This window comes from Callorhinus ursinus, unplaced genomic scaffold, assembly GCF_003265705.2.
Source record: "Callorhinus ursinus isolate GAN/ISIS: 27379988/994484 unplaced genomic scaffold, GSC_fseal_2.0 scaffold1, whole genome shotgun sequence".
NCBI lineage: Eukaryota > Metazoa > Chordata > Mammalia > Carnivora > Otariidae > Callorhinus > Callorhinus ursinus.
The window spans coordinates 110473993-110487562 of NW_027397063.1; the positions used below are offsets into that span (position 1 = coordinate 110473993).

Sequence of the window (13570 nt, forward strand, 5' to 3'; positions counted from 1 at the left end):
CTTTTTTAAGAAGTTCTGTTTTCATCGGAATGTAACTGGTTAAGTCTTGAGGAAAAGAAAGACATTGTGCTCTTCAGTGTTTAATTTTCATGTATTTGAATCTGGATTCGGGATATGTAATATCAAGGTTTTTGCTTGCTCCCTATGGTAGGCTTCTCTTGTTTTTAGTTTGATTCAATTGATTTGAAATCTGTTATGTTTTATGTTCTCCTCTTTTTTTCTTATAAAATGACCTTTACTGCCCTAAGCTGTGTATGCTCATATAAATTGAATATGATCCAACAGTTAATCTATATCCAGAGCTTTCAATCTTTAGCAGTAGAAATAATGAATGAAAAATGGAAAATATTTAACTGCTTCTCTGAAGATATTCCATTAATTATGCGAGAGCTTGAAGTATATAGCACTTTTAGAAAAGCCTTATTTATAAACAAAGTCGCATGCAATTATCCTAAAAACTATACTTAATTTAATGGTCTCAGCCACCATTAGCAAAAGTATGTAAACACTTGAACAGTAACTCTTCATTGTCAGTGCTTGCATGTTCTCATCTATAGAGCAGGAAGGATAAATTTTGCCCATAATACTCAGTACTGTGAACTCTGTTAAATGCAGAATTGTTTAGGCGAAAAATAAATCTTAGCGTATTTAGTGGCTTCAGCAAATCTTAAAGATGTTAAGACATTCAAGACCTGACATTTTTCTTGATCACTTGAGGACTGTTAATTATCTACAGAATTCAAGCTAAAAATCTTGCATAACTTCCTGTAACTATGTGAAGAATGTAGTCTAGCTCCAAACCTCATGGGGACTTAAGCTCAGCTAAGTGTCCCCATTTCAAGGTAGTTCAGGGTATATTTCAAACATTTACTAAGCTTTTGCTTCTCACCAGCCACTATAGTAGGTTAAATGGGATAAGGCACCTGACTTTAAAGTCTGTATTTTGAAATGTGATTATATAAACACCAAAATTAAATAAACAACCCCTAACTCTTAGAATTTCTCCTGCACAGTACTCCTCTGTTTCAAGAGACTGTTTCCTGTCAATATCTTAGTGATAACTGCTATGGCTCAAATTTGAATTCTTCTTCTGGAAACAGTTTTTCTTTCCATTGTCCATTTGAGCTACTGTACATGTAATTACTGTTATACCTCAGTTCTGACAATGATAAGTAGTCTTGTATACTACTTACCTCATTACTACAAACCTCAGAATCAGCAAAACAAAGATCAGAAGAAGGAAAGGAGATTTGGGGCTCTTCTTTAAACCAGGCCTTAATTTGTGTCCTTAATACTGAGGTGTTTTTTTATAGTTCTCAGTTCTTGGACAGAAATGAGAGCTTTCTTTTTGACTTTCTAATTGTTGTAGAATCCCAGTTAGAGCCATTTCTCTCTTCTCTTGTTTTTCTTTTGAATATTGTCCCCTCACCTTCAGTCTCTCATCTGTGATTTTAAAATATTTTTTTTTAAGTTGGAAAACTCTTGAATAAAACCTCATTTTCTTTTTTAAAACCTTCTTTCTGTTGTCTTTCTCTACTTGCCCTTTAAATTTCACATGTCTCTAGCCAAGTCTTAATGGTAGATAGAAATTTCAAAAAGTCCCAAGAAGGTTGTTTTATGTGTTTATAGAAACTAATTTAACAATAACTGTTTTAGTTTGAATACTTGCCCTTTACTTAAAGGTATCTTGTCATATAATCTCATAACCATCTTTATTTTAACATGGTTAAGACGTACATGTTTCTTATAGTGAAAACTAAATTTTTGTGAAATAATAAAATCCTTTAATGTAATACTTTTTATAGATTTTTTTTAAGATTTTATTTATTTATTTGACAGAGTAGGCACAGTGAGAGAGGGAACACAAGCAGGGAGAGCTGGAGAGGGAGAAGCAGGCTTCCCACCGAGCAGGGAGCCTGATGTGGGGCTTGATCCCAGGACCCTGGGATCATGACCTGAGCCAAACACAAGACACTTAACAACTGAGCCACCCAGGTGCCCCCAATTGTATAGATTCTTTTTCCCTTTAGAATACAGATGCTATCTTGGCTTTTCTTTTCTTTTCTTTTTCTTTCTAATTGAAGTATCATTGACACAAAATGTTACATTAGTTTCAGGCATACAACGTAGTGATTGGACAACTCTGTGCTATTCACCACCAGTGTAGCCACCATACAAGGCTGTAATAATCTCTTGGCTATTCGTACTGTAGATGGCAGTAGTATGTAAGATACATTGACTGAAGGCAGAAAAGTCTTCAGAATGAGGTTCAATTGCTATATGATTTTCATAGCCCAACTGTAATTCATTGTCAAAAAACTGCATGATTACATTTAAATTAAGGATTTCTTTGGGGTGGGGGGAGGTAGATTCTGGAATTTAAAAAAATGTTCATTTTCCTTATCAGATCAACTGAATATAGGAAGTAATTACCTCTAATTTCAATTTGGGATTTCAGAATTAAGGTTCAGTTTTATAAAACATATCTGACTCATCACCTATATAATTTTCCTGTATTCAGTGGTTGATCAAGTTCTGTTGGCTTTTCTTTGATCTTTTTTCTTAAGGTTCACTGTCATTGTCCTAATTTAGGAACTCATAGCATCTCACATGAACTTCTAACTTGTCTTTTTAGTTCAAGTATATCATCCCTCCAATTTGTTCATCAGGAAATGTTTATTGAGGATTTCTGCTATTAAGGGCATACCAGGCACTAGGCTAAGAGAAAAGAACAGAATATTGCTAATCACTGTCAGATCAGCAAAGAATATCAGCTGACATTCTGACATTGAGGAAGAAAAAATAAACCAGAACATAGCAATTCATTTCCAAAGCCTTTCTCAGTAATGATAACTGGGTTTTTCCTATGTCCTGTTTCCTTTCCTCCTCTCTTCATCTTTTTTTTTTTCGACAAAGCACTTTAAATCAGGCAAACTGAGCCTGTAGGCTACTAATAACAGATACAGAAAAAGAATTTAGTAATAATACTGCACAAATAATGCAGGCTATCTCAAGGGTAAGTCTGGATGATTAGAATTGCTTTGTGGAGGCTCCTGTTCTAGAAATAGAGTAGACCAGAGACTGATCAAATACTCAAATTTTCCTTCTTAAGCTTCACACTCAAGGTCAGCATGATATAGGACATATGAATGTGTGATGTAGTGATTGGTGAGAATTATGTCCTTTATATTGTATTTTCTTACTGGATTTTATGTAGTCCTTTTTGGCATATTAATAAACAGAGAAGCTCCTTTTTTCATTTTAAGAGCTGGGTCTTCTGTCTCAGTTCATCAAATATTTATTGTACCTTTCCTGTGAATATCTCCTAGCACTGTGCTAGGCTCTGCAAACATTTGATCTACCCTTAAAGATTTTATGCTGAAATGGAGGTGCGGAGGTGGGGGGTGTGTGTAGAAGGGTAGGAGATACAAACCCCTTGTCCAGTATTCATATTTTCTCATGAGGTAAGCTTCTGAATTCCTCATTTAATAGTCCCTGGAGGGGCGCCTGGGTGGCTCAGTTGATTAAGTGACTGCCTTCAGCTCAGGTCATGATCCCAGGGTCCTGGGATCAAGCCCCGCATCGGGCTCCCTGCTCTGTGGGGAAGCCTGCTTCTCCCTCTCCCACTCCCCCTGCTTGTGTTCCCTCTCTCGCTGTCTCTCTCTCTCTCTCTCTCTGTCAATTAAATAAATAAATAAAATCTTAAAAAAAAAATAGTCCCTGGAATATTGTAGAGAATCAGAATCCTCCAGACATCTATCAATGTTTATTGTTTTTGTTTTTATTTTTTTAACTGTAGAATTAACTTATTAAAATTATTTCCTAGGCATTTGTATATAATAACATCTCCCTAGCTCCAAACTGGCAAAATGCCATACACAAACAGAGGTAACTAACGTTTTTAAATATTTAGTAAATGAAAAAATGTTGACGAGGCTTTATTTTTTTTTAAAGATTTATTTATTTATTTGAGAGAAAGAATGAGAGAGAGAGAGAGAGAGAGCACATGAGAGGGGGGAGGGTCAGAGGGAGAAGCAGACTCCCTGCCGAGCAGGGAGCCCGATGCGGCACTCGATCCCGGGACTCCAGGATCATGACCTGAGCTGAAGGCAGTCGCTTAACCAACTGAGCCACCCAGGCGCCCTTGACGAGGCTTTAATAACAAAGGCTGAACTAAGCTTGAAATGCAAGTGAATCCTTCTCATTGTTCTCTATGGAACAAATTAGCAACTAACTTAATGACTGGAATTAGACCCTGCCAGCAGAAACAGGTTTCATTTGATCAGGGATACAAAAATTAATTAGTATTTTGACCTATGTCAGGTGGTAGAAATAGAACTATTTCTTTTAAGATCTGTCATTTAGGGGCCCCCCAGGTGGCTCAGTTGTTAAGCGTCTGCCTTCAGCTCAGGTCATGATCCCAGGGTCCTGGGTTCGAGCCCCGCACCGGGCTCCCTGCTCGGCGGGAAGCCTGCTTCTCCCTCTCCCACTTCCCCTGCTTGTGTTCCTTTTCTTGCTGTGTCTCTCTGTCAAATAAATAAATAAACTCTTAAAAAAAAAAAATCTGTCATTTAAAAAAATTGTATGTACCCCACATAGATGCTTTTCTCTCTTAATTGGTACTTAAAACCTTAAGCTGTTACAGAAATTTTCAAAAGTATACGAAAATAATCTCTTCACTTTAGGAGATCCGAAGATCTGGGGTTGCCCAGGTGAGGGCGGTCCTGTGCCTCGGAGTTGGAAAGAAAAAAAAAAGAGAGAAGCCCTGTGTGCCCAGAAGTTCGGTCTTCAATAGTTACTAATGTGGGGCCAATATTGTTGCATTAATACTCCCACTCACTGGAACATGCTCTTATTTTTTTTGACAAAAATACTTATAAAGATAGTAGAATGCTAAATTGTTTTTTGTACTAATTATTATAAACATTTTTGGAAAAAACATGGTCTATTTACCAGTGAAGTCCTGGGCAGCAATTTGGTAGCACCTGTCAAGAAACTTTTTTTAAAAGTCTATATCCTTAGTTCCGTTAATTACCTTTCTAGAGTCTGTCATTAGGAAATAGATACTAAGGCCAAGATCATTGTACAAAAATTTTCATCACAGCATTGCTTGTAATATTGGATAATTGAATATCCATATATATCTAATAAGGGATAGTAAATCCACATGATGAAATGTTTCACTGTCTTTAAAATGTCTTTGGAGAATATTTAATGACATGAGGAAATGCTCTTGAAAAAAGAAGATGAAATTGCATCTGTTATAATAATCCAAATTGTATAATGCCTTTGTGTATATTTTGGACATGAAGACCTGATTTACTCTTGCCCTAGTTTGAATACATCAAGTTCAACTGCAGTTAGATTCTATATTTCAAAGAAAGCTTTTTGTTTTTATGATTTTTAAAACATTGTTAGTTGCCAACTTAATCCTTCCAAAGGATTGAAAGGATTGAAAACTTGCTGAAACCTGTATTGTGACCTCATGTCAGTATTTAATTACTTGTGCTTTAAGATCCTAGAATATAAGTGAATGAAAGCTTATGTTTTAGATGATTGATATTAAGTGCGTTTTAGGCAGTAAGATTTCCTCCTTAAATGTAGCTTAGCAGTCAACATTATTTTCTGCCTGTATGTGTTTCTTAATAACTAAGAATATGATTTTCTGTGTCCTAACTTTATAGATTATAAGCACACCACAGAGACTAACCAGTTCAGGAAGTGTTCTGATTGGGAGTCCATATACCCCTGCACCAGCAATGGTTACTCAAACACACATAGCAGAAGCTACTGGCTGGGTCCCAGGGTAAGAATGTTGTTGCAAGTTACCATTTTTAAAACTTTTTCTTAAGCTGTGATCTTTTCCTCTCACTATTTTGTCTTCCATTCTTGTTTTATGTTAGCCGAGTCCTTCAAAACTAATGTGTTGCCTTTAAAACCGCCTATTTTATTTCACCTTATATCTTAGATATAAATCATTTATGGAGCAACCATTTTTAAATAGAGAAAAACAATACAGTAATTTGTACCTGAATCTTCTGACTTTTCAACTCTGAAAAAGGACTACTTTTTCTGACTATGACATTTGACTGCTTTGGAGATGCAAATTCTATATTTTATATTGTTTTAACAAACTTAAGAGAGTTACATATTAAATGTTGGCTGTACTCAGAATTTCCCCTGTGAATTTTTGTTTCCTTAAACATCAGAAAAGGAACTAGGAAAAAGAGGCCAACAAATATTAAAAATTTTACTGAGTTTTTCTCTTGATCCTTTTGAAACACTGGACAATTAAATCAGTATCCCTTGTGCTGCTCATTTACCCTTTTAGTATCAAACTTTTGCATGTTTCATCTCTGCCTGTAAAATACCCTTACCCAGTCTTTCTCTGCTCCTTATCATTTTAGCATTTCATCTTTCCGTAAGGGAAAAAGAAATTGTAAGATAAAGGATTCAAAACCTCATTTGTTCACTTGAGAAGTCATTTCTGTGGTGGCGTACTATACTGGTAGTTCTTTGACTTATAATTGTGAGTTCTAGCAAGCAAACAGTAAATCTTGGTTGTGTAAGAGCTTTCTTGTTTCCAGGATGTTAAATGAAATAATGAAATAATCCTGGCAAAGTCTTTCCAGCCATATACATGTTCATGTATACACACACACACACACACACACACACACACACACACACACATTAGAGACAGAAGAGTTTCATATGTATACATATTTTTTCACTATCAAAGGAGATGAAATGACACAATCGCCTGTAATTCCATGACCTTTATTTAGCCCTTATCCCACGTAGGTTCTGAAAGTTACCTTGGATTTCTGCATAACCTTGAGAGATTATAACATGAAAGCTAAACCCATGCCAGTTGTGTTGGCCCGCTTTGGAGATGACCAGGGTTTGGATATTTTTGGCCCCAGCTGTGCTTTATATTGGGGGTGGAATGATTGCTCAGTCATTCCATAGTGACTAATACTTTCTGAGCCTTCTCCTTTCTGAGTGTGCAATATTTTCCTCCTGTTTTCATTGAGCTCATTTCAGACTGTGTTGTTATATTGTGATCTTTTTGATCCTGTGGTAAAATTTATTATGTTGTGATTTCTTGATCCTATGAGAAAACATATCTTTTCTATTTGTTAGATTTTGTGTTTGGATATATTTGCTTTGGAATTAGGTTACAATAAATTATTTGTGAAATTAAATTGTGTTTAAATACCTGTTCTTTTTATGCTATCTTTTTTTTTCTTTTTAGTGATAGAAAACGAGCTAGAGAATTTATAGATTCTGATTTTTCAGAAAGGTGAGTATAAGTGTTAAGTATTTTGTTTGGGAGATCCTATTGTGTAGACAGGAGTTTGGTGTCCAGACTAGTCTAGTTTAATTAGAGCTGTTTTTCTTCACATAACTTTAACTTCATTGACTTTCTGCCTTTATTTCATACCTTACTGAGTGTTCTACTTCACTTATCATTACATATATTCATTATATTTGCATGGTTTCAAAAGAAATTATCCTGTGAGTAGATTGGCTCTTGGTAGTGTGTCATTTAGCCCTCTCCCTCCTTTTGGGAGATAAGTGTTCTACCAGAATGAATATACCACATTACCTCAACATGCCCAAACTTTTTAAAAACAAGTTTTATTGAACACATTTAAAGATTATAATAAGTTCTCACTTCTTTCTTAACTAATATGTCGAATACAGTATAACCTTTCCTTAGACTATTAGGACGGTGCTTCTCAGTGTGTGTCAGAATCACCCGTGGAGTGTTGAATGCAGTATGAATGTCTACCAAGTCAGAAGCTCCAGGGTTAAAAACGATCATTGTAGGGTCATTTGAACTTAAAGTTCAGTGTGCCATGTAAGCCACTATATGAGGTACCATATTAATGTTGCACTGTGTTAAAATAAAACTCATTGTCTTCGAAGCAAGAATTTTGTAAAGTTGTTACTATTTTTTTTAAAGATTTATTTATTTGAGAGAAAGAGAGCGTATGTGCACACATTGTAGGGAGGGGCAGAGGGAGAGGGAGAGAAGCAGACTTTCCACTGAGAGTGGAGCCTCTTATGGGGCTCGATCTCACAACCCTGAGATCATGACCTGTTTCTGCTGTGGAATTAGACAGGTTACAATAAATTATTCATGAAATAAAATTGTGTTTAAATACCTGTTCTTTTTATGCTTTTTTAGATACTTTTTCAGACACTTAACTGACTGAGCCACCCAGGCGTCCCAAAGTTGTTGTTATTTTAAACAAAACTTTGCCAGCTATGCTTTTTGAATTTTATTTTTGATTCTAAGATTTTGTAACTCCTTTTTCCAATGGTGTTTTAATCTCCTTTCTTTTGTTAGATCATCTGCTCTCAGTATTAACAAGTAGTTTTCTGTCTTTTCTGTTTTCTAGTTTGCTACCTCTGATTTGCTGTGCACTGAGAAACTAGATGGCCAGATGTGTTAGAATTCAGCCTAAAATAAAAATGAAAAGACTCTGAGTGATGACCTTGAGGCTATATATTAAATGTGTTTTCTTGCATATGCATCGGCTGTACTTTAGTTCCTTTGTGGCATTTGTTGCTTGCTTCTTGGTTCTTAACTGTTTAGAACAGATAAAATCAGTCTGAGGAACTGCTGTATCATATAGAGATGAAGAGCGAACTTTTCTTTTCTTTCTAATGGAACTTCCTCTTTCCAGGGCCTACTGGTCTTTTTTTGTATTTATCCTCAGAAAGGGCAGCAGTACAAGTTCATACAGATGTATTTAGCAATGTTTAAGGCCTTAAAATGGCACTATTCATTAGTTATGATTGGTGGCACTTATGTACTACAAACAATATAGAAAACAAGATTCTCTTTACACTCTCTTCATAAGAGAGACCTCTATAAAGATCACCTATAGAAGTGCCAGATTAAATTTGTTGCTATAAACATTGATTCAGCTTTCCCTTTTTGCATATGATCCAATGACTTTTTCTTCTAATGACTTTTATTCTTTTTATTTTTTTAATATAACTTTACTGTAATGAATCCCACCCCCCCCACACCCACAATCAGGTCACAAAGATTACTACGTGTGATTTTCTTGTTGTTGTTTTTACAAATTTTTATTTTCTTCCAAATGCATTGTTTTTCTGTAATGCTGTGAAATGTCTTTGTTTCCCTTCTCCCAGTGTTGAGGTTCAGTAAGCTAGCTCTCAACCCTAGACTGATCTTTATCTCTTCAATGTCTTGTATGTTGATTTAGTATCATATGTAAGTATTTGTATTCGTTTTCTTCAGGGATTGATACATCAATATATTGATGTGTTTATAACTTATAAATTATAACTTCTATAAATTATAACTGACTTATACATCAGTGTATCTGAGGCTTCTTCATCTTACCACTTGACAGTACAACTCTAATTATGTCTTTCACAGCTGTTCCTTTGTCAAGATCATTTGTGAGAGTTAAGTCAATTTCTGAAGAAATTTTGTTTGGTGGATAAAGGATCCATTGAGGGATTCTCATGAGTTTTTTCTCCTGTATTCTGACCCACTGACCCCATTAGACTTCTTTTCAAAGAGCTTATAGAAGAAGCTGTGAAAAACCCCTTTTTGGTCTTTTCTGGAGTTTTAGTCCTGAAAGATGTTTGTTCACTTTCTCTTTCCTCCTTTGGACAGAATCTGATGGTGTGTTCTACATGGCATCTCTTCCAAATAGATCTGATTTTCCTTTTGGGACCTCTCCTGAGGGAAGAAGGTCCTGGGTGCCCCATAGGCAGTGATGGCAGTCTGTGGGTGTTTTTCTCTGTTCCTGTCTTAAATGAATAAAATGTCGCACAGTGGTATTGTATTCTTCCTTTATGCTCATGTAATCTTAATATCTTTTTGTTGGTGGAAAGTTAAAACTCCAGTTATTTATAATAAACTAATAATTTCTAATTAACTAATATAATTTAAACTATAATAAGCTAATAAACTCAGTATAGTTAATATCTGTATTGCTTCAATGATTAGGAAATTGTTCATTCAGCAAACATTTTGAGTATCTATTAACTGTTATGTTCTAAGTATTGGAGAGAATAATAAACAAGATAGATAAGGCTCCCCTTAAGAGAGGTTATACTGTGTGTGGGGGGGTTATAAATAAGATTATTTATAGGTTATGATGTATAAAAAAAAATAAGAAAGGTGATGACAGCTACCTTGGAGAAGGCCTCTCTAAGAAGGTGATATTTGAAAGCAAAGAAGTCGGGCATGTAAATAGCTTAGGTGAAGTGGAGGAGCCAGGGATCCTGGGCAGAGTGAGGAGCAAATGTAAAGCTCCCAAATGAGGAACGAAGTTGATGTATTTGGGGAAGCATAGTGGCCTGAAGAGAGTGAGAAAGGCAAAGAGTGAGAATGAGGTGTGGAGAGGTAGACAGGAGTCAGATCATGATGAAAGGCCTTGTAGGGCCCGGTAGGGAGTTTGGTTTCTAAGGAGAATTTTTTTTTAAGATTTTATTTATTTATTTATTTATTTATTTATTTATTTATTTATTTATTTGACGGAAAGGGCGGGGGAGGGTAGCAGAGAGAGAGGGAGAAGCAGGCCCCCCGCTGAGCAGGGAGCCCGATGCAGGGCTCAATACCAGGACCCCGGGATCATGACCTGAGCCGAAGGCAGATGCCCACCCGACTGAGCCACGTCGGTGCCCTCTAAGGATTTTAAGCAGGGAAATGGCATGATCTAAGTCACACTGAACTCCTGAAGGATAAATGGATTCTAAGGAGACAAGAACAGAAGCAGGAAAATCAAAGGACTTGCAGGGGGCAGTGTCCTGGCAGTGGAGATAGGAAAATAATGGATAAATGATGGACATAGAACCAACAAGATTTATTGATAGATTGAAGGAAGGAAGAGGAGAAATAAAGGATGGCTCTTATTTTTTTGTATGAACAACTGGGTGAATATTTATGTCCTTTACATTTACTGTAGTTCAGAGTAGGTTTGGGAAGGAATTTTGTTTTGGATATATGAAGTTCAGTAAGTTTATTAGTTATCTAAATGATGGTATCATTAGTATATAAGTAGTATCATCAGCATGTAAATGGTTGCAAGCCTGAATGCTATAACCCAGGGAGGGAGAGAGTGAAGATCCATAAGGAATAAATAACTTATTTCCCATGTCGGACCCCTTCTTCCCCTCCACACACAACATGGTGGATACATACTTAAGAAAAGTAAAGGATTTTTTCCTAAATTTTTTACTGAGTTACCAAATTAAATTATTTTGCTGATTTAACTATTCTAGTTGGCTCATTTAAGTGGGAAATAAAGTATATTATATATAATTCCTTGTTTATTTATTTTTACAGATTTTATTTATCTGACAGAGAGAAACAGTGAGAGAGGGAACACAAGCACGGGGAGTGGGAGAGGGAGAAGCAGGCTTCCCGCTGAGTAGGGAGCCCGATGCGGGGCTCAATCCCAGGACCTTGGGATCATGACCTGAGCCAAAGGCAGACACTTAACGACTGAGCCACCCAGGCACCCCTATGATTCCTTATTTAAATAGATCTTTGTATAACTTCTACCTGGGTTATACTATTACATACTACAAATTATTTTTGTAAATAAAAATAAGTTGTTATTGGGAAAATATAAAAAGACAGTGGTTATAGATTCTAGTTAAGTGCATGGAAATTCTTTGGGTACAATTCTTTTGAATACTTCAAATGAAATTATTTTTTTTTAAAGATTTTATTTATTTATTTGAGAGAGAGAGAATAAGAGAGAGCACAAGAGGGAAGAGGGCCAGAGGGAGAAGCAGACTCCCTGTTGAGCAGGGAGCCCGACATGGGACTCGATCCAGGGACTCCAGGATCATGACCTGAGCCAAAGGCAGTCGCTTAACCAACTGAGCCACCCAGGTGCCCTCAAATGAAATTATTAATAAAAGTTAACATGCAGGGCACCTGGGTGGTTCAGTCATTAAGCGTCTGCCTTCGGCTCAGGTCATGATCCCAGGGTCCTGGGATCGAGCCCCGCATTAGGCTCCCTGCTCGGCGGGAGGCCTGCTTCTCTCTCTCCCACTGCCCCTGCTTGTGTTCCCTCTCTCGCTGTGTCTCTCTCTGTCAAATAAAGAAAATCTTTAAAAAAAAAAATAAAAGTTAACATGCATTTCAAAGTATATCAATTAGGTTTTTTTTTTAATTTTTAATTTTCTCAATTTGGCTTTATTTGGTAAAGAATACTTCCTACTGGTGTCTTCATTTATGGACTAATGGAGATCATAGCATTTATACCCTATGGCCATATTTTGCTGTTATTTGGAAAAAGGGTCTTGGTGTTTCAAAGAGCTTGATTCTAAGAAAATATGTAAACTCTATTTAAGATTTAGATAGTAAGCTTCCAGTTTAAGGTGATAGATTGAACACCATGTTTAGACCCCCAACTCTAAAATCCTATTGAATTTTCATGTAAATAATAATAAAAGGAAATAAATTTCTAAAAGTGCTGTAAAAAGTGGTAGAGATATAGATTTTCCAATTAGAAGATGAAAGCCAATGTGATTATAATGAAGGACAAGTGATAGTAGAGTAATCTATATCCCAAAATATGCACAGAAGTTAGAATTGGAAATGGAAGCCATTCTCCCCTATAGTGACTGATAATGGAGAGGCTCTAGGCTTAGAGGTGACAAGTATAAAAAGCAAGAATGAATTAGTGAGGGAGATAATGATGGCAATGAAATGAAGACTATCCAAGGAGCACCTAGGCCAGTTGAAGCTTCCCAACCCTCCAAATCCCCTTGTACCTCCCATTTCATCTCCACACAATAGATATTACACCAAAGACATTTATTTCCCAGAGCTTAAACTTAGACAGTTGATCTCAAGGTAACAGAACTCTGCCTTAAGTTTGTGACTGGCTTCTTTCATTTAAGCATATTTTCAAGGTTCCTTCATGTTGTGGCATATATTAGTACATTATTCATTTTTATTCCATGGTATGGATATACCACATTTTGTGTATTTGTTCATTAATGATGGATATTTGAGTTGATGCTCATTTGTGAACAAGTTTTCATTTCTCTCGTATATATACCTAGGAATGGAATTGCAAGGTCATATGGCAGTTCTTCACCCTTTTGAATAACTGATGGTCTGTCTTCCAGAGTAGCTGTAATTATGGCTATAACATTCCACATTCCCACCAGCAACAGGTTCCAAACCCTTGTGAATGTGAGATGATACTTCATTATGGTTTTGAGTTTCATTTCCCTATTGGCTAATGATGTTGAGCATCTTTTCATACACTTACAGGACCTTTGTATATCTTCTTTGAAGAAGTCTTTCCATATCCTTTGGTCTTTAGTTATTGAGTTGTAAGAGTTCTTTATATATTACAGAGGCAAGACCCTAGTATACTCTGCAGTGACTGTACCATTTGAACTGTCACCAGCAATGTACAAAGGTTCCAATTTCTCCACGATCTCACAACACTTTTTGATAATAGCCATCCTAATCTCATTGTAGTTTTGATTTGCATTTCCCTAATGATTACTGATGTTGAGCATCTTTTTAGGTGCTTATTGGCCG

General features: G+C 36.2%; 1 protein-coding gene across 9 annotated transcripts in view; it reads left to right on the forward strand.

The window, feature by feature from the left end:
- The window catches only part of TFDP2 (transcription factor Dp-2), a 167109-nt gene that overhangs the window by 122220 nt on the left and 31319 nt on the right, over positions 1-13570 (forward strand). For 5 of the 9 annotated variants that reach the window (XM_025881214.2, XM_025881218.2, XM_073899236.1 and 2 more), the window contains 2 exons: positions 5685-5806; positions 7259-7306. The exons of 3 other annotated variants lie outside the window; for them this stretch is intronic. In XM_025881214.2, coding sequence (XP_025736999.1) covers positions 5685-5806; positions 7259-7306 — 170 coding nt within the window. The remainder of the gene's footprint in view (positions 1-5684; positions 5807-7258; positions 7307-13570) is intronic. One more of the 9 variants, XM_025881223.2, reaches the window with a different exon arrangement.